At 28.8% G+C, this 23,946-nt stretch overlaps 2 protein-coding genes across 2 annotated transcripts in view; one reads left to right on the plus strand and one right to left on the minus strand.

Moving 5' to 3' along the window:
• The window catches only part of LOC113392478 (protein obstructor-E), a 14,364-nt gene extending 1,154 nt beyond the window's left edge, over positions 1-13,210 (plus strand). The window contains exons 2-5 of the mRNA XM_026628938.2: positions 11,043-11,101; positions 11,494-11,656; positions 11,852-12,046; positions 12,366-13,210. Of these exons, the coding sequence (XP_026484723.2) occupies positions 11,043-11,101; positions 11,494-11,656; positions 11,852-12,046; positions 12,366-12,586 (638 nt within the window). The 3' untranslated portion in view covers positions 12,587-13,210. The remainder of the gene's footprint in view (positions 1-11,042; positions 11,102-11,493; positions 11,657-11,851; positions 12,047-12,365) is intronic.
• A 1,268-nt stretch (positions 13,211-14,478) lies between these two features.
• On the minus strand, positions 14,479-22,525 carry LOC113392532 (protein obstructor-E-like). Its single transcript, XM_026629019.2, has 6 exons — positions 22,341-22,525; positions 18,169-18,334; positions 16,765-16,883; positions 15,356-15,556; positions 14,979-15,174; positions 14,479-14,669 (listed from the first exon to the last, which is right to left on the minus strand). The coding sequence occupies exons 1-6, from the start codon at positions 22,387-22,389 to the stop codon at positions 14,519-14,521; spliced, it is 882 nt and encodes a 293-aa protein (XP_026484804.2). The 5' UTR covers positions 22,390-22,525; the 3' UTR covers positions 14,479-14,518.
• Between the last annotated feature and the right edge of the window lie 1,421 nt (positions 22,526-23,946).

Below are 23,946 nucleotides of genomic sequence, written 5' to 3' on the forward strand. Positions count from 1 at the left end.
TTGAATACTTGCCAACTGATTGCCATTTATGCTTAATGTCTTGGATTTATAGTTTGCTTAGCTGGTAGATCCTCAGTTTAACGTGTTCAATAATACTTTACAATATAAGCTTATACATTACAGCACCGCTCTTACGGATCATAGTGTTCTTCTATATACTCTAATAACCTTTTCAATAAATGGGCTATATTATGAAAAAATGGTTTTTATTAAGTAGTACTTATCATTATAAATATAAGAAACGGTTATAGTTGCGTTTAATATATTTAAGTTTGATTAAAAAAAATATAATAAAGATTTTAATATACGTCACCATATTTTCTAAAGCCAATTAACATTTATATAATTTGTATGGTTACATTTAAGGTCACTTGCTCAACATAAAGGTGGTCTACATAACAGGTTGATTTCCTTTATCCTGATGTAACATACTGCAAATATAATTAAGCTACAGTTATTAAGTTTCAAAAACACATCGTTATAATCGATTTTTAGTTCACTTGACTTGACTCTTATTGTTGAATAGTATTATAACATTTAAAAATAAATTGTCAAGTAAAATCCGACAATCACTTTTGAATCGTTATTTAAAAAGTTTAATTAGGATTGTGGTTATTCAAAGAACTGACAAATAACTTACAGTACAAAATATATTAACTATTTACACCTTATTTAATATATACATATGTATATACAATTTCGTATAGAATATTTTATCTAATGTTGTTTTTTGACCTAAACTTTAAAATGTATTATCATTTGTTTTTTGTTCCATTTAAACGAATTCCTTGCACCAGGAAGGATGTATTAAACTTGCGGAATTACAATCTCGATTGTAATTATGAGTTTATCTTCACTTCTCGTAGTTATACAACGCTTATATTATATATTGTGTTTTTATATACTTTGATTTATTGTGATATGACTGTAGCTAATCCTACTTCAAGTAGTCTCATATAAATACTATAAAAATAAATAAAATATACTAAATTAGCAATATCAATGTCAAGATCCGAGTTAACCTAGAAACAACCTAAGTCAATAAATATACTTTGTTGTTATTTATAATGAGATTTATATTATTTAATGATATGTTAGTAATTGTCGTCTTACGAAGTTTTGATTTACGAAGATGGATTTTTATAACCAAGCCAACTTTGTATTGGTTATTGTCAAAATTATTTGTTTTTTCTGACAAGTTAATAAAGTATGACTAGCATTAAAATTATGTTTATTCATAAGTTCATATAATAAAATATTTTAAAGCTTAATCTTCAATTCATACATATATCAAAAAAAATTGACGATATCGTAAGTTTTTGATAATAATATTTACGAAACGATTTTTACCTGGCCTAAAAACTACAGAATATTATGTCCCCATAATTCAGACCATAGTATGTCAAATTTTGTTTATAATATAATTTGGAGAATACTTTCAAAAACCTGTAAAATACTTGACTTTTATAAAAAAACATTAATCCATGATCCCATACCTAACATAACATGATTCGTGTTTGAGATTTCTTTGTTAGTACATTTTAATATCATTCAAACGACAATTCATAAACATATTCTGGTAAACTCAATACAGTATTTAAATTTTACTGTACATATAGTAAATACTTAAATAGAGCAACATCTGGCTGTTACAAATAGAGCTGAAATTATCCTTCAAGCGTTGTCCACGATTGCTCAACATTGGAAAGGGTCCGGAATATTTAATAACTGAGTGGTGCGCCGGCGCAACAAATAACGTTTGGTGATTGCGTACCCCGCTTTGCCGCACCCGTCTTTCAAAACGTGATTTTTGTATGGATTACTTAGTAATAATATCAATTATTTTATTTTTATGTATGTAATTATACAGTATGCAAAAAGGCAAAATCATAGTGAAATTCTTCGAATACTTTTAATTATATAATTTAATTAATAATACGAATTAATTGTACCATTCTAGAACAATATTGATACAATAATTTTTAATATTTATAAATTAAATTAATTGATATAATCATTTATAATTGTTAAATATAAATTAATGATACATTATTATAAGATATTACCTATCAAGGTATGTTGAAATTAATTTTATAAGATAGATAGGGTATGTATGACTTCTTCTTAAAGTGCTGAAATAAAGTTGTCATGATTAAAACAATCCTTTACTTTGATCACTTCAAGTTATTAATATTCTATTAGTCGCAAAAAATTTTTTTGTTTATTAACAGCAAAATCCTAATTGAATATTTGATTAATTTAGTGATGTTTTATAAATATAAGATGAATTAATTGTACGTAGCTAATAGTTTCCTTCGTTGCTCAACGAATGGAAAGGGGCCGGAATTGTTTAAGCTCAAGGCCCACACCTGCTCGAGCGGTGATAAAAACTCATATTTGGAGCGATCATTGATTTATATCGATTAAAAGTATTAATTGTGTAAATGATATTTCAAACATGATTTTGAAAAAAATCCGATTTTATTTAATGAGATTATATTCATATATCGATAATATGAACAGTTCGACATTCGTTCAAAAATCATCTATTGAGTGAAGATGATAGATATGTTTGTTTAAATATCAAAATATGGAATTTTATCTCCTTAAAGAACACATAACATTTTACACACATATGATGATGTACATCAACAATCATATGTTATGATTATAATTGGGAAATGATAATAGATAGATAGATAGAATAGATTTTATATTTACGCACCATCCATGTTACAAATATAACACATTTTGTTAAGTTTCGTGATAAAATATTTATAATTTAATTCCATTAATCACATAACCCCTATGTCACAAGAAAGTTAAATAACAATATACTTTCACTCTGTAAAGTTTAAGGGCCCAATTTTGCCGTTCACCTCGTTACTGCGAACGAAACGAATTACGTGAATTATATCGTAACTTTTTTAACTGCTATAATCTCAATGTAAGCGTTTATACATTTGGTATACATTTGTGGAAATAAATACTGGCGGTGTTATTTTATTTAAGAATAATAGAGTTGAATAGAGTTGATTTTAAAAAGTAGTCTTAACTGAGAGCGCTTGTTTATTTAAAATACATCATTTACAATCGTTTCTTTATTGTACAAAGTTGTTATTTTTGGCATGGTTGCCTAATTTGTAATTTAATCAACTTTAGCTTGACACTCAAACTAGCATACTTCTTAAGTAGGTATCTTTTCTATAAATAATACTTAACATAAGAGGTACTTAAAGACTCGGTTGTCCAAATGCTGTTAGTCATCGATACGACCTCTTTTTTATAAGTTAATTTTGTTTATAATACACTATACTCGAAAAACCTTGGCTATAAAACTTGTTATATATAAATCATCATCAAATTGTTTTGTACATGGCACTAAGTTCCATACTTAAAGGGTGAAAGGATAATTATAGTTATAATTAACTATATCCATTGTTATTGCGTATATTATTAATAATAATTATTAAAAACCTAACGTCATATAATTAAACAAACATTTCGCTAAACATACATTTAATTTTTACGGAACCCATATTTAATAGAAAAATGAATTACTTTCAATCAAGATATTTAGTAAAACTATTTTTAATTTCGTTGTGTATATTTATTTTATTAAGACTTAATTTTATTGTGTCTTAATAAAATATAGTTATGTAACATTTTATCGCTGTAAATATTTTTTTATAAATAAAAACGACTTAAATATTATTTACGGAGATATGTTTTATAGTTACATTACAATATTATATTATTTTATATGGAAAATAGTTATTGTAAGTTTTTAAGGCTTTTTTATAAAAAATATCTTATTATCTCAAATTTTATAAAAAAATATCTTATTATCTCAATAAATACAAGTACTGTGTTATTGCAGTTTCTCTAATTCGATATTCACAAAATATGTACTTTTACAAAAGAGTTCAACGCGTGCGTAGCTCCTAGCATTTAGAATGAAATTTGATATTTTTATTAAATGACAGTGTTCAATATCTTAAACTATTAAATTTTTATTATAATCTGAGCAACGTTTTTTTACGATAAAGAAAAAGTAGTTATATTTTTTTTACAAACACTTTAAAATATCGCGTTGAAACATAAGAATTGCGCAAATAAAACGCGTCATTGGTTCGTTACGCAGGTCTCGTGGAAAGCTAGTACACAATAGAAGTGACCTTACTAAAATTGTCAGAAAAAAGTATCGCACAAATTTTGTAAACAAAACATAAAATAAGATATCCTATGGTTATTAATTTTTTTTATTTTATTGGAATAGTTTTTTAATCATATAATTCAAGCTTTGCTCAATCATCAGCTATATCAATAAGACATATGACATGCTTGATAAAAAAATTGGGTATATATACTGATAATAAAGTATATTATCTATCTATCTTATATATCGCTCTCAAAATTTAACAGTGACACTCACAACCGGACCGACTTGCAAGAAAAAGACGTTACGAGACTACCGGGTTACAAGAGTGTTATAATGTCAGCTTCCTAACGGAGAGATGCAAATTTCTTGACTGCAAGACTTAACTGTTTTTTTTTTTGATGAGATAAACCAGCTACTTAGCTAAGAAAAATTCTTCTATCTACTCTGAATAACTAACTAATAACTGTCCTTCCGTGTCGCTATGCTATTCAATTATATTTAAAAGTATAACAATAAGCCAACATTTATTAATATGCATAAAATTGTTAACGAACCTTGAATGCGATCAATTATAATTTATTCTTTTCACAGTGAGAAGGCTACTAAAAACAGTTTTGATGGTAAACCCAAAACAATGAAAATGTAAACAATTTTTTACATTTTTATTTTTTATACAATTAATAATTTTTTAATAAATAATATACCGCTATATAAAAACAAATATTAACGTTAGCTGAAACATTACTGCTCGGCTATTACATTTTAAGCTTTTTCATAATACTATGGCATACGATACACTAGGTATTTCAAATGATTTGCGGTACACATTATGAAATTGTTTCTACGATACAGAAAATAATCTTAGTGCTGCATTTACAATATACTTAAGAAACTGTTTCAAGAAGAAAATAATATATGTAGGTAAGTTATTACTTTAAATTTCACATCAATGAATACTTTAAATACATAGGCAGCCTTTTTGCTTAAAATAGCGATCTACTTCAGCCTTATGGTAGAGACAAGTGAAATGACTATAAGGATATACATGAACTATACAGTAATATGTATGTTATAGTAAAAAGTAAATTAAGTAAAAAGCACATAAAGCTGTACATAATATGCAATTTGTGTGACGTTACATGAATAATTAACGTATGGAAATACTAATCGTTAAATAAATTCGTTAAGGAAATGTCAAAGCAACGCCATTGTGATTCGTGTCAAACCCTAAGAGAAAGCTACGTCTGTTTCCTATGCAAAAGAGAAAAACCGCTGACATTTGAATAAATCGCATATAGTCTCACGACAATGGCATCTCTGAATCTAAGCACGTAATGGAAACAAATATTCAGCTGAGCGTAGAGATAAATTCTAATTGGTTTGCTTTTATTCACAATAAAACGTTAAGAAAAGTTGATATTTCTGAAGCAGCTAATAGCCTCTTAGTAATTAAGAGGACAAAACAAAGTGTTATCATTATTAAATTCCAATACATTTTCCCAGATTTTATAGTTACTCCTCTTCTAAAGATCGTAGAGTTACGTTATCACTGATATATCTGTCAGATTTGAAGAATAAAATCAAGCCGTTCACATTAGCGAGTTCAGCACAAAATACAATTTTTTTAAAATTAATATATAATACATAATGAATAAAGCTGACCTGTAATATTTGACCTCTGACCTGATAGAAAATGGGGTCGCTATCCAAAAAACAGCAAGCTCAGAGATATCTATTTAATATTTTCCTGCAGACATTAAATCCGATAATACAATTAATGCAATGTGATTAATTTCATTTTATATACGCAATTTATAAACGTATTAGATATATGATAGTTTCTGTCATTAAATGTAGATTTTATTACGTTGTTTTGTTATTAACAATGAACTTAATGGAGAAGCAACAATATAATCCGCATAGGATGTACCGCAGTACCGCATTACGTAACATCGCGAGATGTGAACAGGTTTCACTGCGTCTTCCGTTCTTGTGTAATCTTGTTATCGAATAATGTTAGATGTATTCGACCTATGACGTTTTATGGACACGATTTCGCGTATCCATAGAAATTTCTATTTGTACAAAGTATTCGTTAACACAAACATACATATAGAAGTAATTTACAAAAACAGCTGTGTCCTGCTTAAATTTTCTATAGAGTTATTCAATATAATATTGTCCCCCATGATCCGTTAAGCGTTTTGATTTTGATAATTAAGAGAATAAATAAAACCATTATTCAAAAAAAAATGTTTTATAAAACAATGGATAAGTCAAAGAACAGGCTTAGTGATTACTCAAAGCAAACATTTATGGCAGATGTTTATTTTCCTTTACATAATATTAAACTGGATAGAACTATAGGAATTATAAAATTAAGTAATATACTGACTATGTCTAAAGTTATACAATCATTAATCTTGTCTATATTTGATACTAAGCCAAAAAAACTTGTTCAAGAAATCTTAAAACATATTTATAGAACAACAAGAACATATTGCGTATTTACAATATGTGTCGATATAAATATACTACATAACTTATAAGAATATTTAAATTATAATTTATAAACTTCAGCGTTAAATACAATACCTACGTAAGTGACCGTAAGATCATTGTGACGGATTTAATTGCGTAAAATAGTTTAAATTTATATAAACTATCTAATATAGTGATCTAATCTGACAGCATTACACCGCAGACCATTGCGTACGCGTCAAGGCTGACCACTGTAGTACTACTTTCGCTCGGCGCTCCACATGCATGGAGCGCTAAAATAACGCTGCGACTAAGATAAAATAATGACAATACTAAAAAAAGACACATAAACGCATTTCAATATTTAATAAGATCTATGTTTTATAAATGTTAATTTTCAAGTTAAGATTCAAGTTATCTAAGGACAAACTTAAAATTATGTAAAACGTATAAAATTACAACGGATAGGCTACCTACCCATACCTACGAATCAAGTATCAGATTCAATACGACATTGATTGTGAAATTTTATTGTACGACAAATAGTAACGTTATCGTAAATGCTTTGTACATTTACCATAAATTATAATTAACGTTATTTTAAACGTTATATTCTAAATATACATCAACATTTTGTAACCTAAAATATTAATAATGAAACGGCAACATTTTAACGTTTTTATAACTCAACGGCTGACAGACGTAAGGTAAGTGTATTACATTTAATAAGTGTAGCAAGGTCGAGGCAATAATTTGTTCTCATAACAATAATAATACAATTTAAAATACAATTCAGGTATTTAGTAACGATTAAAAGTATATATATTAGCTTTCAAAATATTATAATAATTCATAAAATTACACAACACGTCGGTGTTTTCTTTGAATATATTTGTAACATGAATGTTTTTCGAATTTCAATTTCGTACAAAAAATTACAGATACTCGATTCAGTTACCATCAAAATCTCATTCCATTCATATAACTAACAAATGAATTACGTTACACCGCGTTACATATTACTTAATGAGTGAACTGTGTTCATCTCGCTTAAGAAAGTAAAAGTGAATGATGTGTCGGCCGATATACACGATATCGTGACTGTACTCTTACGGCCAAGAACGAACACGAACTTGGTACAGTCAATCACATAAACAGATTAAAAGTACATAATAATGAATATTATGAAAAATATACGATAAAACTTGTGTTATAGCGTATTCTATAAAATATATAGTGAAAAAACTAATTGTGTCATTATTTTTTATTAAATCGTTATGGTAAAGTTATTTTCTTAATGGCTTTCATTGCGTATATAATAAACACAAAAAAAAAGACTAAATACGAATAGCGTGCAAATTCAATGAATGCATGATGAAGATAAACTTAACTGAAACTTAATTTACTATTATTCATAATATACAAATATTTTCGTAATAATTATATACCATCTGTATAGCACATAAGATCAATGTGATTATGTTCATTTATCTAAGTAATACAACCGGACAAGTAATATCGATCACTGTAAGTGACATGATTTCAATACATTGTAGCTTATCATATTTTCCTTTATATATTTGTACTAGTTGAATCCGCGCGAAGTTAATATAATTTTACCTATTGCACACAAACTATCACTTCAACGTACCTCCAATTATTTGATTCAAACTATCTCCATACTAAATTTCATCGAAATTAGTTTAGCGGTGTACGCGTGAAGAGATAACAGACAGTTACTTTCGCATTTATAATATTAGTATCTATCTAAAACCTAAAACAAGTAGACAACTGAAAAGAAAACAAAAAGAAAGCCTTTTGTAATTGTTGTGTAATCGAGTACCCTCTTAGGCTGATTGCACTTTGATTTGATCACACTTAAGTATTAAAAGTCACTTCTTAATAATTAAATTGTATACTGTCTTGAAATATTTTGCGCGTTATACAAAGATGGCCCAGTGGTTAGAACGCGTGCATCTTAACCGATGATTTCGGGTTCAAAACCAGGCAGGCACCACTGAATTTTCATGTGCTTAATTTGTGTTTATAATTCATCTCGTGCTCGGCGGTGAAGGAAAACATCGTGAGGAAACCTGCATGTGTCTAATTTCAATGAAATTCTGCCATATGTGTATTCCACCAACCCGCATTGGAGCAGCGTGGTGGAATATGCTCCATACCTTCTCCTCAACGGGAGAGGAGGCCTTAGCCCAGCAGTGGGAAATTTACAGGCTGATTATGTTATGTTTATGTTATGTACAAAGTGAATAGACTCAATAATATTAAGGATTTAATTATTACAAATTTTAAAAATAGCCACTCTAAAAATCATGGTGAAAGACGAAAAAGTAATGTCACATTACCAGAAGAATGAAGGGTATAAACAGAAATGACATAAGTCTAGCATTCTTTCCACCATTCCACGCGGTCAAAATTTATACAGTAACTATTTTTAATTAATATTTGTATATATTTAAGCACTTAATGTTATTAATTCTTATGTTAATAAATATATATATAAGGCTAGAGGGACATCAATAAAATAGGACTGTGTAAGCAAGACATATGCTAGAAGAGAGTGACTGAGAAAAGACTAGAGAAAGACATAAATAGAGGAACACGTTGTGCTTATCTCAAACAAACGTGGTATTGTTATGCGAAGCATGATAACGATGTAGTAAAATATTATAATTACATTAAACACTGTAAAATAATAACAATCCAGTAATCTTTCTTGACTGTACGACAAACTCTATATTTATTTATGTGACGTTGATTCATCACAATCATTTCATCTAAGACATAAAGTTATTACTGCAATTATCGCAATTGAAGTCTACATGAATTAAAATCATTTTATAGATAATTAAAGTTTGACATAAATTAATGATTTCATATTAATGCTTCTCTAACGCATTAAAGTCTTGTTAGCTGAGCGCATTAAAATATAGTTATGATTCAAATCAAAGTTATACAAACATTATCAGTTTATAGATTAATATCAAACTTTGATGTGAATCTATTATAAAAAAATTTTGTTGAGTTGATTGTAGTTTCAGATATAAATAAAAAAAACAATACAAACTGTTTATATATTGTTTATATAATGTTTATATCGAAATCGTGTTTATATATTGCGTTATTTAACAAACAAAACTGCATCGAATATTTAAATAGATTATTGAGTGATGTGTGGGTTAAATAACTTTATTTGGGTTGGTAAATACGTATGTGGAAGTTTATAGCTTGCTAATATCGTGTGTCGGAATAAAACTCAATAAACTATATAATTATTATATATTCTTCAAACTACTACACCAACACAGGTTTCCTCACGATTTATTCCTGTACCGCCGAGTACGAGATAATTTAAAGACAAATTAATGAGTGACGCTTGACCGGGGTTGAACCCGCAATCTGAGGTCAAGATTGACGAGTTCTAACCTATAGGTTCTAATCTATAGATCATCTCAGATGCCTTTCATTTAGTTATTAAGCCAAAAGAGAACAGGCTTCATTTAATTTTTCGTTCATTTCGCGTGGTTAATAAAACATGAATATATATACACAAAGGTATTAAAAATTGTGAATACTATTATTATTTCTTTTTATATATGAATTATATAAAAAGAATACAAATTTTGATTCAATGTTTTTTCTTTACCGTTATAACGTTCTGCATGTAACACAAAACCAAAGAAGTATAACATAAACTTCAGTTCAAGCACATTCTACGAATAGAATTTAATAACAATTATTGAACAAATAGTTTTATTAATATCCAATCATATATGACCTCATGCGAAAGAAATCAAGTATATCTAATTGTCTAATGTAATAATTAGCGGCAACAACCGACCTCACGTCAGGGTTACGCAACCGTCACGCTACGCGCGAGCCGATTGAACGCAACCCGTTAGAATAATGAAAGTATAACCTCTAATAACCGTATGGTATTAACCCTATTTATTCCAACTTCACGTTTGAAATATATAATATATAAAAACTATTTAAAATTGTTAATTTCGCAACCACCGGAACTGAGACTAGATATATGTAATCGAATTAATTTATTTAAATTTATAAATTAAATGAGTATCTTAATTACATTTTAAATATTATTTAGATATTTAGAAACGAATTGTGCAATATCACTGTACATAATAGAGAAAATAATATTTTATAAGTATTTCTATTTCATAGAACTTATTACCTGCGAAAAGCAAATTATTACGATTTCATCTTGAAATAATTTATCGCTCAATATTAATAGCCAGTAAATCGTAACAATTATTTCTTGTATTATTATCCAATTATTTGGGAAAACTGAATTTTGATGTTGTTATTAGATAATTTAGTAAAATAATTAAGTAATGTATTGGTATTTTCTTATTTACAGCTCAGGCAGGAATTCTTCTACAAAATGCCCCGGCCTGTCCCGAATCATATGGAGTTCAGGTATTTTATTGACGACTTTAAATGATTAAAAATTCTTCCTTGATATAAAACAAAGATTTCATACTCAACGACCTAGAATTTTTTATCACTGTGTAATTTATAATATACAATAACTATTAGACATGATTTGATAAACATGTAATTTGTTAACTTTTGGTAACACCAATTTTAGTCAAATTGGTGAATACCTTTCCTCAACAAGCGACTTCGATCGCTACTTTTTATCGACTAATGTATACCATAAAGCAATAAAATTTCACTGAATAAAACACTTACTAACGTAATTATCTATTTTATTATTGATACATAATATAAATATTTTGAGCAAAACGATGCAGACAAAAACATGATATGATCGCTGTACTAAAACATACTTTTCTTTTATATTTTAGGCTTACGCCCACCCTGAGCTCTGCGACCAATTCTTCCTGTGTACAAATGGTACCCTCACCGTAGAGACGTGTGAGAACGGTCTCCTGTTCGACGGGAAAGGCGCTGTACACAATCACTGCAATTATCATTGGGCTGTGGACTGTGGAGAGAGAAAGGCTGACTGTGAGTATTTTAACGAGGATTATAAACTTATTATTATTATTTTTTTCCATATCCATAAGAAAATATAAAAATCCCCTTTTTTTCTGGGTTGCCATTATATTTTTTAAATTAAACGCATTTAGTTTATTATTTGGAAGATATTGTAAGTAATACATTTAAAAAAAATTGTAAAACAGTCCTCGCTCTTAATTTCAGTAACACCATACTCAACCCCTGGTTGCGAATACCAGTTCGGTATTTACCCCGACAGCGAGGAATGTTCCACCAGCTACATCAAGTGCGCATACGGAGTACCCCATCAGGAACCTTGCACACCTGGTCTTGTATACGATGAACGTATCCATGGCTGCAACTGGCCTGATCTTCTGCAACCTTTCTGTAACCCCGAAGGTACGTTTATATTGATTCGAGACACTACTCAAAGTATTACTTTGATACGTTACCTACACAACGAAATATTTATTAGTTAGATCAAAAGTTCGCATAGAAAACGTGACAACGTAACTGATTTGATATTAACACTTATTTTGATAGCACTTAATCAAAAATTACATTTACTCAGCTTTGTAGAAAGTTCGATATTTTTTACTGGTCTTTGGAGTCCTGGTATGACTTCTGCAATATTTAGGCGACTAAAAATTTTATATCGTTAAATAAATTGCGTATAATTCAAAGTTTGTTACTGTATAAATATATTTTTCTTTAACAGCTGTAGTCGGCTTCAAGTGCCCAACTAAAGTTCCAGCACACACTCAATCAGCCAAGTTCTGGCCTTTCCCTCGCTTCCCAGTACCAGGCGACTGCCATAGACTAATCACCTGCGTGGAAGGCAACCCTCGTCTCATCACCTGCGAAGAAGGCAAGGTCTTCGACGACCAGAACCTGACCTGCGAAGACCCGGAATTAGTGCCCCATTGCGCGCACGCGTGATTTATTAATCTATAAAAAATATTATAAAACGAAAACGAATAAGTCCTTCATCTAAGGCTAAATAATATATCAATAAATATACCCCTAGATATATCAAAGAATGCTATGGATTCGTTTTAAAGACACAGTAAGTAATTAGTGTTCCAATTTTTTCATTTTCATTAACTGCAACTAAATAATTTATGTAATTTCATATTTAAAAAATCAAAATTATTATTTTTAAAATAAGAAATTCTATTTAAGACAGTGGTAGTTTGCTATTGTCGAATGTAATTTTAGCAATAAATTGAACGAACACAATTATGTTATTTCGTTTTCGTTTTGTGATACTTAAAATACAATCTGGAATTTATTCCACCGATTCCTATTTATTTACTTAAAATTGCTTCGTATTTCTTTCCATCCTCACTTCAAAATATTAAAAATTATCGATAAAATATTATCGTCATTTACCTACGATTTGCGTGATATTAGTTACCATAGAATTACAGTACCCATTATGACAAAATATCTTTGTGTATATATATTTTTTTTAAACAAAACAATGTAAATATATTTACCAGTAAAACTGAAAATGTAAATAGAAAATACCATATATGTTAAATAATAAAATGTTTAAAATTACTCTTTTTTTTCTTTAAGCATATATGTACTGATAAAATTAAAAAAGCTGATCTTGTCAAAGTCACCAGTTAAAAAAATAGAATTGTTATTATTACAACAAATATAGAATTAAAAAAATATTTCGATCTGTAAAAGTTAAAAATTATTATTAGTATTTACGTATGTGCGTAAAAAATGTGTCCGAATGATTTTGTTTTTAGCCCGACTATTTCTTAAAGGTTCTTAAAAAAAAGAGCTATTATTAATTGTATTTGTAACCTTGAAGCTCGAAACTCCCTTCTAGTTATTTTTAACAAAAATAGTATGTGATACTGAATTATGATTTGCACATTATATTTACAAAATAATTCGTATGTTATATATAACCATAGAAGACAAACATTAAATAAAATGACGTCAACTTTAATCTGATTCTGGTGTAGTGTTGGTAAATTACTAAGCAAGTAAGTATATGGCCCAAATTTATTATTCTAAAGGTGAAAAGTATAAAAACAAATGTGTCTTTCAAAGGAAGCATTACAACTTAAATATATTACAAATTATTTTCTATCACTAAACAGCAAATCTTTTATTATCAATATTATTTGGCAAATCGAATCAGTCTTTTGAGTTCCTGGTTAAGAAAATTATAATGTACACTAGTATTTTTTTGATTTCATTTGATTTATTAGGTTTAGATTTATAAAAAATCTTATCAAGGTTTTTGTGGAAAAGGGCAAGGGTAATTTCTCTAAATTCCTCTAAGAAATAAATCTGGCTTTATTAAAATATTGACGGTTACTTCTCTATATATAGTATATTGAATAGTAATCATGATATATTAAGTTATAAGATACCAGTAGTACGTCAAACGTGATTCACACACATACACACACATTTATGTCTATTTTTTATACAAAAATCAAGCAATATTGTATATATCCGATCACAAAAAAATACAAATATATTTTTAGGATTTTGTAAAACGTTATTAAACAGAATCCCAGAAAATCATCTAAACAAAATAAGATCATAAACCGGGAATTTTAAAATTTAAGCATTTATTCAGAAAAAAAATTTAAACTATTTTTAACACACTTTGCAGAAAAAACGATTGTCAGACCACTACAATATTTCAATAATAATCATAACAAAATAAAATTATTAGGAAAAATATTAAAAATAATTGTTAATAGACTGTTTTGAAGTAAGTAATTGGAAAGGACATGAGAAAATATTTAGGAGGAAGAATAAGGATAATTTTAGGAGAAAAATAGTAAACAAGCATACTATTGTAAAATTATTCTTTATTAGCCTAACTACTTAAATCTATTCCTCGTCAACCTCGATTTGTTTCCCCTTTCCTGGGCGCATTGGCTTGCGACGTGATGGAGAGCCGGCTGGCTTGGGTTTAGGCGTAGGTGGGTTCTCTAGGGCATCCAATTCGGAGTCTGTCAGCTGTCCCTTGTACCAATCAGCGCTACAAAAAAATATGTAGAGCATCAGCATCACACAGAACTGCGTAACTTTATTTTGATATTTATTTCAGGGGCTTTTATTAATCTACTACTAATGTTTATTGCTTGGGTATTTCTTTTTATTATTTTTTTATTGCCTCTCGTTTGTAATGAACATGGAATGTAATAGTCAATCCTTATCGGGGAATCTAGTACAAAAATGTTTAAATAAATGTACTAAATTTCTACAGTAGATTCAAAACCGTATTTTGTCCAATTTCAATGTTTTTATGCAATATATAAAAAGAAATAAACTTAAAAATGTTCCCTACCATTCAGGCACCTTTCTTGCCCATTCACACTTCTTGATGACGTCATCGAAGGCTTGTCCGAGCTTACAACCGGAGCGTCTCGGGGTGTTGCCATTGATGCATACATAGAAGAACTGGCAGTCCTCGGGGTCAGCGTACCGAGGATGTGTCAAGCCGAAAGTCTCATTTACAAGAGGACAGTCAAATTGGAAGACATCTGCAATAAAAAAAAAAAATTGTTAATTACTGTTCTCTTTGAATAGTTTACAAGGCGGTGTTGAAAGAACCAAGATATTACTGAAATAAAAATGAGTCTTCTACAATTGATAATGGAATCTAAGTCCCTGATTTCTAAGTTTATTGGTAAAAATATGTAGTTTTTAAATCTAAGAACTTACCGGAGGCTCCACAACCCTTCTTCTTAGCCTCATCGGGCCAGGTACAGATACCGCTTTTGTCGTTGTACACGAGACCATCAGGGCACGTGATCATGTTAAACTTGCCGTCCACACAGTAATAGAATTTACCGCATTCTTTAGGGTCTGAGTGGGAAAAGTATCCATTTTGACGAGGGCAGTGCTGGGCGGGGATGGGAGTTTCTGTAATATGAAAACATTTTAAAGATTATGTCATTAAGTAGCGAGACTTTGTCCTTAGCCTGTATATTTTGTTCTAAGCTAAAGAAAGATACCTTGTATTTTCGTTTAAGTGTAAAAATACATTTTAAATGAAAATTATAGCAATAATTTTAGTAGAAATAATTATTTATATATATATTGCAATTAATAAATATCAATTGAAAAACCTGATTGTATTTTGTATTAAATATTTTTTTTTATAATCTTACTAAATTGTCACGACAACAAAAGTGGTTATTCAATAAATTCCAACGTAACTTCAAGGCCGTAACTCCCTTGAGATTGGAAAGTTGTTCCAAGCAAATGTAACCTTTAGCATACTGTGATTATACTGATGCTACTAACCAGTCGCACCGAAATGGCAAACACGTGCTACTTCCACATACGTGGAACGTGACCTTTATAATCTATGATTATTTAAAATATTCATGAACTTAGCTTAATACATTTTCCGCGTACAAATCAATAGATTGAAAGATAATGTATTCAATCGAGATAAAAATAATATCAGATAGTTATATGTTTTAGATATACCATGACAAGTGCGCTACGTACGAAGATTGTTTTAGTACATTATTGTCTTAAAAGTTTTTCAAATTTCTAATCAAATCCTTCAACACTTAAATTCTACTAGTATTTTTTAGTAAATAATCAAACATATTATGATATTTGTAAATAACATCAAGGTTATAACTCTTATATTCATATGAAGGTACATATAAATAGTTTCAGAAAGGTCTCAATATGAATATATAGTAACCCTTAATTACTGTACAATCTACAATCACGGTAATTATGCAAGTTTAACGCTAAGTTTCATTCCAAGCTGATACAATCTAGTACGAGTAGACGTTCATGTTTTCTTTATTCAAAATAAATAATGCCATTTAATCGAGAGTTTATTAATTTAAATGCCAAAACGGATGGACAGATTGTAATAAAATTAGACATATAACTCCATTATATTATAAAACAAGGCAAAGGGTACGTTTTTATTAAAACTTATGTCAAATAAAGTAGCGTGTAATGGATATTATTTACTAGAATATTAATGATTTGTTAATATAAAGTAAATTAACCGGTTGTTTCAAAATTATACTAGATTAAAACTTGAAGCGATCGGCTATTATCGGTCGATAAACTGTCGCTTATATATAAACAGTACTTACGTAGCTTAGGACGCTGAGAGCAATCGATGTTGAACGGGAGGTCACATTTCTCCTCATCTGGGCTGTAGTCATTGAACACCATACCATCAGGACAAAGCTTTTCTATAATCTTGCCATCTCTGTAATTAAAATTATATATTTATAATTAATAAAATAGTGTACTGATACTAAAATAAATAACTAAATATTATTTCTCTAAATAACGCTAAATTTTTATTAATAGAATTCCTTAAAATTTCCCTTAAAATTAATCACATTGGGAGAAATCTTTTGAGAACTAATAGTATTTATCGATATGCTCATAGCACATAGTTATCCCTAGCTTACTGATATTAATTACCCAATGGACAGCGAATTATTTTATATATATATATATATATTAACATAGAGAATATTGTACAGTTCAGCTATAGCAAGACAATCGCATGAAATTAAGAGTTACTTTCTTAACTGTAACCATTTTATAAAATCTTTTATATTCGATTACTCACTTCTTGTAAAGCTATTGTTCCATGTATATGTTATATATATATATATAAAACATGTTTACTTTTTCTCTCTATTCCTATAAGATTCTCGGGATGTCAATAAATTTATATAATAGACTCGATTCAATAATACGAGTACAATTATTTGTGTAACAGTCGTATTATATGTATTTTATTTTTACTCAATAAAAATAACTTCGATTGAAGGTTTCCTTTTACGAAATATATTTACGAAACGCAGTCACGGTACTTACGAAAATAAATAAAACTTCGAGATTGCGATTTAAAAAGGAATGTATAAACTTAAGAGCCTTCTAAAAGATTTATCGCTAAATAATGTTTGTTTATGCAAATATTCTCTTGCGGCTAAACTTACTCATATATGAATTAAACGATTGTAAATAATCCAAACCTGTATTCTTCAAATAAGGAAAATCGCATTAAATATTGCAACAGCCAAATCTTCAATTTGTATAATATTTTATATCCAAAATCGTTTGAATTAATGTCACAACTACACGTTAAAAATAAAATTTCGATGTATAATTTATACTTTAATATTTAGTAAATAAAGTTACAAAGTTGATTTTGTAAAAATATGTTCTAAAATATATGTATTTAGATTTTAAATATATCTTTACTATTTATCGTTGAGAAAACGTATATCAAGCTGTTAAAAATCCAAATGAAAAAAAGGTCGTAAATATATAGTATGACAAATATTCTATGACTTGAATTGAATTTTTGCGAAACATACATGTTTAACAAATCATTATTTCAACGATATCATAAGTGCTTCTCCAAAATATAGAAGAAAATGTTTTTAAAGTTAAAGTAAAACATTCAAGGAGGATTCTATATTTATTATCATATATGTAGAGCATTCGTATCATATTTCATTGTATATCCTTTTTACCTGCATTCGTAGTATTTGTCACACTGTTCAGCATCCGCAAAGAAACCGTCGTCTGGACAAGAGTTTGTGATCTCCGCATCTCGTTCAGCGTCATCGGCTGCAGCGCGCGCTGGTGGATTTACTGGTTTCCTCTTTCCGTTCTTTGGAACTGCTGATGATGCTAATACTGGAATGAAAATTATCGAAAATAAATACTCTGTAAAACTACATTAACGTTATAACAAATAAATCTAGTCTTTTTCCTTCTTGTAATTACATACGATTCAACAATTTAAAAAAACACTAACAAATATATGTATCAACTGCTCTCAACGCTATCGAACGATATTCAATAAAAATCACTTATCAAACTTTTTCTACTGAACATTAAAGCTCGTCGACAGCTACTAAATATATAATTTAAAATTTCAGTTGATTAACAGAGCATAAAACTATTTTACCTTTGCCTATTTAGTTTAAAATTATTGTTACAACAAAAATAGAATGCATAAATGTATTCATATTTAATTTATGTATTAAATAAATATTAATACATGTAGTAATTATATAATATGTAAAAAAAGTATATATTCATTTCATTCAAATTGTATTATCCACGAACTGTTTAAACGTCAACCGTTATAACGGCTTCCTTTAATTTCTAATAGTAAAAGGTATTACTTTTAATAAGAAGTGAAAATTAGTTTACGCTCTTAAAGTGAATTATTATTTTATTACCTTATGAATACAGCAACCTTGAAGTACTTTTATATCTACATATTCAATGGCTGATATTTTTATGACAATATCTATGATTATTGTTGTTCTATAATATTCATAGAGACATTTATATCTGTATCCGTGACATATCATCTGAGCGAAGTTACATCCTCAACTATAAACACTATAAATATATATTTTTATTTTAGATACATAAATTTACAATAAAAGTAATTAAATTACCAAAAAAAAATGAAAAACTCCGCTTAGAAATACTAAAAAAGACATATTCCTGTATATATTGACATTGAATAAAAATGCAATCGAGTCAATGAATAAAAATATATAAATAGTATTGGCGCCGTTTCCTGCCCTACGCATGCATTTAGTGGTTTGCATTGAGCTGTGAGTTCAACGCAGACTTCCTATTTCAATTTCAAAGCCGAAGGTCGAATCAAATTAATACTTTCTTCTTAAATATTATTATTGTATCTTGACTCAAGCAATACTGGTTCAAATACTTTTAAATCAATTAGTTTTGTTTCTAATATGTAGGCAGACTGGCAAATTGGTTATCTGATGGTATTCGGGAATAGACATTGGTACTAGAGGAAATATTAACCATCCCTTACGACGTCAGTGTACCGTCTACTTTGGGAATTAAGATTTTATGTCCACACTACCTACCTACCTACCTAGACAATGTAACAGCACTGGCTCATAAACTCCACAAACTAAAACAACAAAACTAAGTATTGCTGTTTGGTGGTACAAAATGTGACGCGTATGAGGTAACTACCCAAATGGACTTACCACCAAATAAGAACGTCTTTTTATAAGTTAAATTAAATGTTTAGCTATAGTTGGTTCGAAATGTAGTTTCTTATGATGAAAACAAGGAGAAAACTCAGTAATTTCTCTTCTTTTTCATGTACCATGTACATTTAATAGTTAAAATCAATCAAAATATATTTATTAAATACACCTTCAAGATATTATTATTCTTATCCAAATGTCATAAATATATCATCAAATTATAAATAGTCTAAATGTATTTCCTATTTCAATTAAATTTCAATAATAAATGAAGGTCGACTTAAATTATTGACTTTCTTAACAATAATATTATATATGAGCATGTAGTTTTATAAGTTACGGCATATTATGCTTTATTTTGAAAACCTAAATTACTTTTTCGAATAAAGATTATAATTATTATTATATAGTAGTGTTTCAATACTTAACGCGTCGCATAAGATTGATTTCCAGAATGAGTGTTAACGACAGTCGATCTTAAGATGAGTAGAAATCACCTAGACTTAGTAACGATAAACTTTCAAAATAAATAAAAAAATATAATAAATCTTAACTTGTCTGCTAATGCAATACTAGACAACCTAAGATCATAATAATTCCAATTTCTAATTCGATTAGTAAAAAAACATTTTTGATCATTTTTGAATAATATTACGTTAAGTATTATTAATGACGAATCGTGATGGCCTAGTGGTCGGAAAACATGAAACCTAACCGATGATTCCGAGTTCAAACGAGGGTAATCCCCATTTTCGTGCTGAGTGGTGAAGTAAGACATCGTGAGAACCTACATTTGGTGTATGAAATCCGCCACGTGTATCCTATCCAACAATCCGCATTGGAGCACAAGTCAAAAAGGAGAGGAAGTCTTAGCCCAGCTATGCGATATTTGCAGGCCGTGGGATTAATTAATTCGATTTCAACAAACGGCATTAAAACTTCACTTTACTTTTTATACTACATCATTGTATTAAGAATTATCGAGTACAGTTTACATCACCAATTAGCAAATTTAAGTAAGCGATGTCGACATGTTTAAAATTGTCATACAAACTTTCACAAGCGACAAAAGTGTAGTATTTTTTTTATTGTCAATATAAAGTATAAGTAAAACGCTAACGGGATGACTTATATAAACACAGATTTCTCTCTTTCCGATATTATTTAGGGACATAGCATCTCGGTTATCAATGTTGAGATATGGTTGAAATTTCTTACACGCCAATGTCTATGGGCATTGATTACCACTAATTACCAGTCCGCCTACCCGTGTCTTTAACTAGAAATATGTATATATTTTTAAATATTTATTGAAGACTAAATGTTTTGTTAAGGCTTAACTTAATAAAATCTTAAAATATTCGTAATATACTAAGATGCAATTATAAAATAATGTTAATGACGCATTGTGATTCGAAAAATACATATGAAGAAGCTATATTTATCAACACATTTTAGGAGTAAACGCTTTGACCTCATGACCTTTAACCAGTTTAACATAACGTGTATAATGCTATCGTTGACATGAAAACATAGCAGTAGACACTTAAACGAACAAAGACGGGTGAAGCAATAATCTGTAATGGTTTCTCTGTTACCTAACTTCACGAAAGTTGAGTCTGAGCCAAATTTCGACCACATTGACACTATATTAAAGTCTAGTACACGCGTTGATAGCAGATATTTTAATAATAATACTTAATATACTTGATATTTATAATAATCATGTTTTTTTGTTTGTTTTAATGTAATGTTTTTAAAGTTAAACAGAGGTGAATATTAGAATTTAGTTGTGTTTTAGTTCCTTTTCAAATTTTCAATTCCGAATATGTATTACTTTTTTTATTAATATTCATAAACTAACTCAATTTCATAGAAACATTTAAAAATGAACCAACTTGTTTATTTTTATACAAAAATACAATTGCGTTCAATTAAAATACTCTCTTTTTATGAATTATTTAAGATAATGGTACTCAATTAAATTGTTATACTAATGATTAAAACAATAAAAATATGTAACAACTTTTAGTTGACATTCTATTTATTTGACACGCGCTCTACATTATAAAGGTCCGGTTATAAGGCGGGAAACTTCTCTTACCATGAGTATATTTCTATGAACAGTGCGTTCGCCTCTCAGTCAAGCTTTAATATATTTTCCGCAACTATGTATCCACACCCTTACTTAACAATAACCTTGAAGAGTTACCACACCCATTACAAGCCTTTATTTAATTTATATACAATAAAAAAATTACAGTTAGAAAGTTGTAGTGACTTTTTATAGCATTATTAATTATTTAATTAATTAAACTTACTTGGATGTTTACCATTTCGTAAATATATTTATAAATAATATTTATTGCCATATGATTACGCAAATAAATTACAAAATATTCATATTAATTATTCTAAAAGGTTGATTTAAATACCAGAAACTAGATACGTCAATTAGACAGGTTGTATCATTTATGAAGCCAAGGTCAGCTGATAAATTTATTAATTTCAAATATATGAATTAGAGCATAGTAATAAGCTGTATTAATGAAATAAAACAATGTATTGGAACATGCAATTGTAGAGGGAAACAAAAGTTATTTTAAATCAAAACACGTTAAACATCCAAAAGCGTTTCAGTATGGAAACAGACTTACCAACTAGACACGCCAAGAAAATAACACCTATAGACGACTTGAACGCCATCTTGCGAACCCCTTTTTAATACTGTAACAATCACTCAATATAATGTCAAATAGTGACCTATCGATGATTCTCTCACTACGTTCTCTAGCGCACTGACAATAACACTTTTTGTCCTCCGTTCTTACCTGCTGAACGCCTTAGCGAAAGGTTAAGCCACTACGCCCGTCTCTCTCCCACTCATTTATGTTCGTATATACCCGTACTCGTCACTCACGAGTTCTCCGGACTATTTGGATCCTGTTATCGCTACGTGTTCTGCAAGAGAATTATCATTAGAACAAGATATTTAACAAAACTTCTATCGATCGTACTTTAATAGGATTAAATTTGGTAAATAAATAATTTCACAAATAATTTAACTGTTTTGTTCATACTGTGTATTGTTTCTTTACGGGTAGTAATTAGAATGTGTAATGAAAAACGTTACACAACGTGTTAAGAAATGTGGGTCACATTAACAAGGCTTGATTAATTAATCTAATTATTAAAAGTTAACATTTTTGCGTGTATTTCTTGTTACATAACTTCATCGGGGTAAAATAAAGAACAGTCCATACTTCACTCATTGCCACGAAATGTCTGCGTGTCTTCTTAGACGATGTCTTATGTTAATATGAATGCAAGACAAATGTCAAATATACTTTGGCATTTATTTTATAAGTAACAATTAAAAAATTTCACTTTAGTTTAATTATGAGAAGTTCTTTACAAATTAATACTAAGTCGTGTGCTTAATTAGCTAACTGCTCGCAAAACCTGATTAGATATTATGTACAGTAGAATGATTCGAATTCGTCAAAATACTTTTTAACAATACCGCTTTAGGTAATGTCAGTTGATTGTTCAATTGTATTGCATATATTATAGATCTTATCATGAAAATCATATTTGTACCTAACTCAAGCTCACCCAGAGCACTGTACGTACACAGAGTTCTACAACTGATTAAAAATCCTATGGGATCCCATCGTTTGACAAGGTAATTAGGTGATTACATAATATGATCAATAAAGCAATACATAAAAACATAAAATATTAAAATTTTATTTTTTATTTTATGTATTTAAACAAACCTTACATACAAATTAGTTATCTTCAAAGAAATTATTTAATTAACTTACAAAACCTATAAAAATACCACCTATATATTCCATATATTATTTATATAGACATCGTAAACACGAACATCAATACAAATATTTGAAATACCCATCGTACCCATGAATGCGAAGTTTTCATTGAACATCTTCACGTTAACAAAAACCTTTTAACCTTATTATTGTTAACCTTCTTAAAAATGTTATTAATCTACTATTTTATTAAAATAATTATAAGCAGACATTTTAAACTAGGCTGTGATTTGTTTTTTGCAAATTAAAACGTGGAAACTGTAGTTAATATTCTAAGGATTTTTATATTAAAAAAGTTCTAAGCCGTTATAAACTCTCCTAATGTACTAGATTATATATGTGTAACCATGATTAAAGCATTGCATTGGATTTAAGAATTAATAAACTTAGAGAACTTTAATTTCGAACTCTTATAAATCTTTTGTTT

The sequence above is a fragment of the Vanessa tameamea genome, chromosome 5 (assembly GCF_037043105.1).
Source record: "Vanessa tameamea isolate UH-Manoa-2023 chromosome 5, ilVanTame1 primary haplotype, whole genome shotgun sequence".
Taxonomy (NCBI): Eukaryota; Metazoa; Arthropoda; class Insecta; order Lepidoptera; family Nymphalidae; genus Vanessa; species Vanessa tameamea.

Bases quoted from the DNA above. Each gene is read 5' to 3' on its own strand.
- LOC113392532 (XM_026629019.2), bottom strand. From the start codon at position 22,389: ATGGCGTTCAAGTCGTCTATAGGTGTTATTTTCTTGGCGTGTCTAGTT. The intron at 18,335-22,340 runs GTAAGTCTGTTT...TTTTCATTCCAG, and splicing joins TTTCTTGGCGTGTCTAGTTG to TATTAGCATCATCAGCAGTT. The intron at 15,557-16,764 runs GTAAGTACTGTT...TTCATATTACAG, and splicing joins CTCTCAGCGTCCTAAGCTAC to AAACTCCCATCCCCGCCCAG.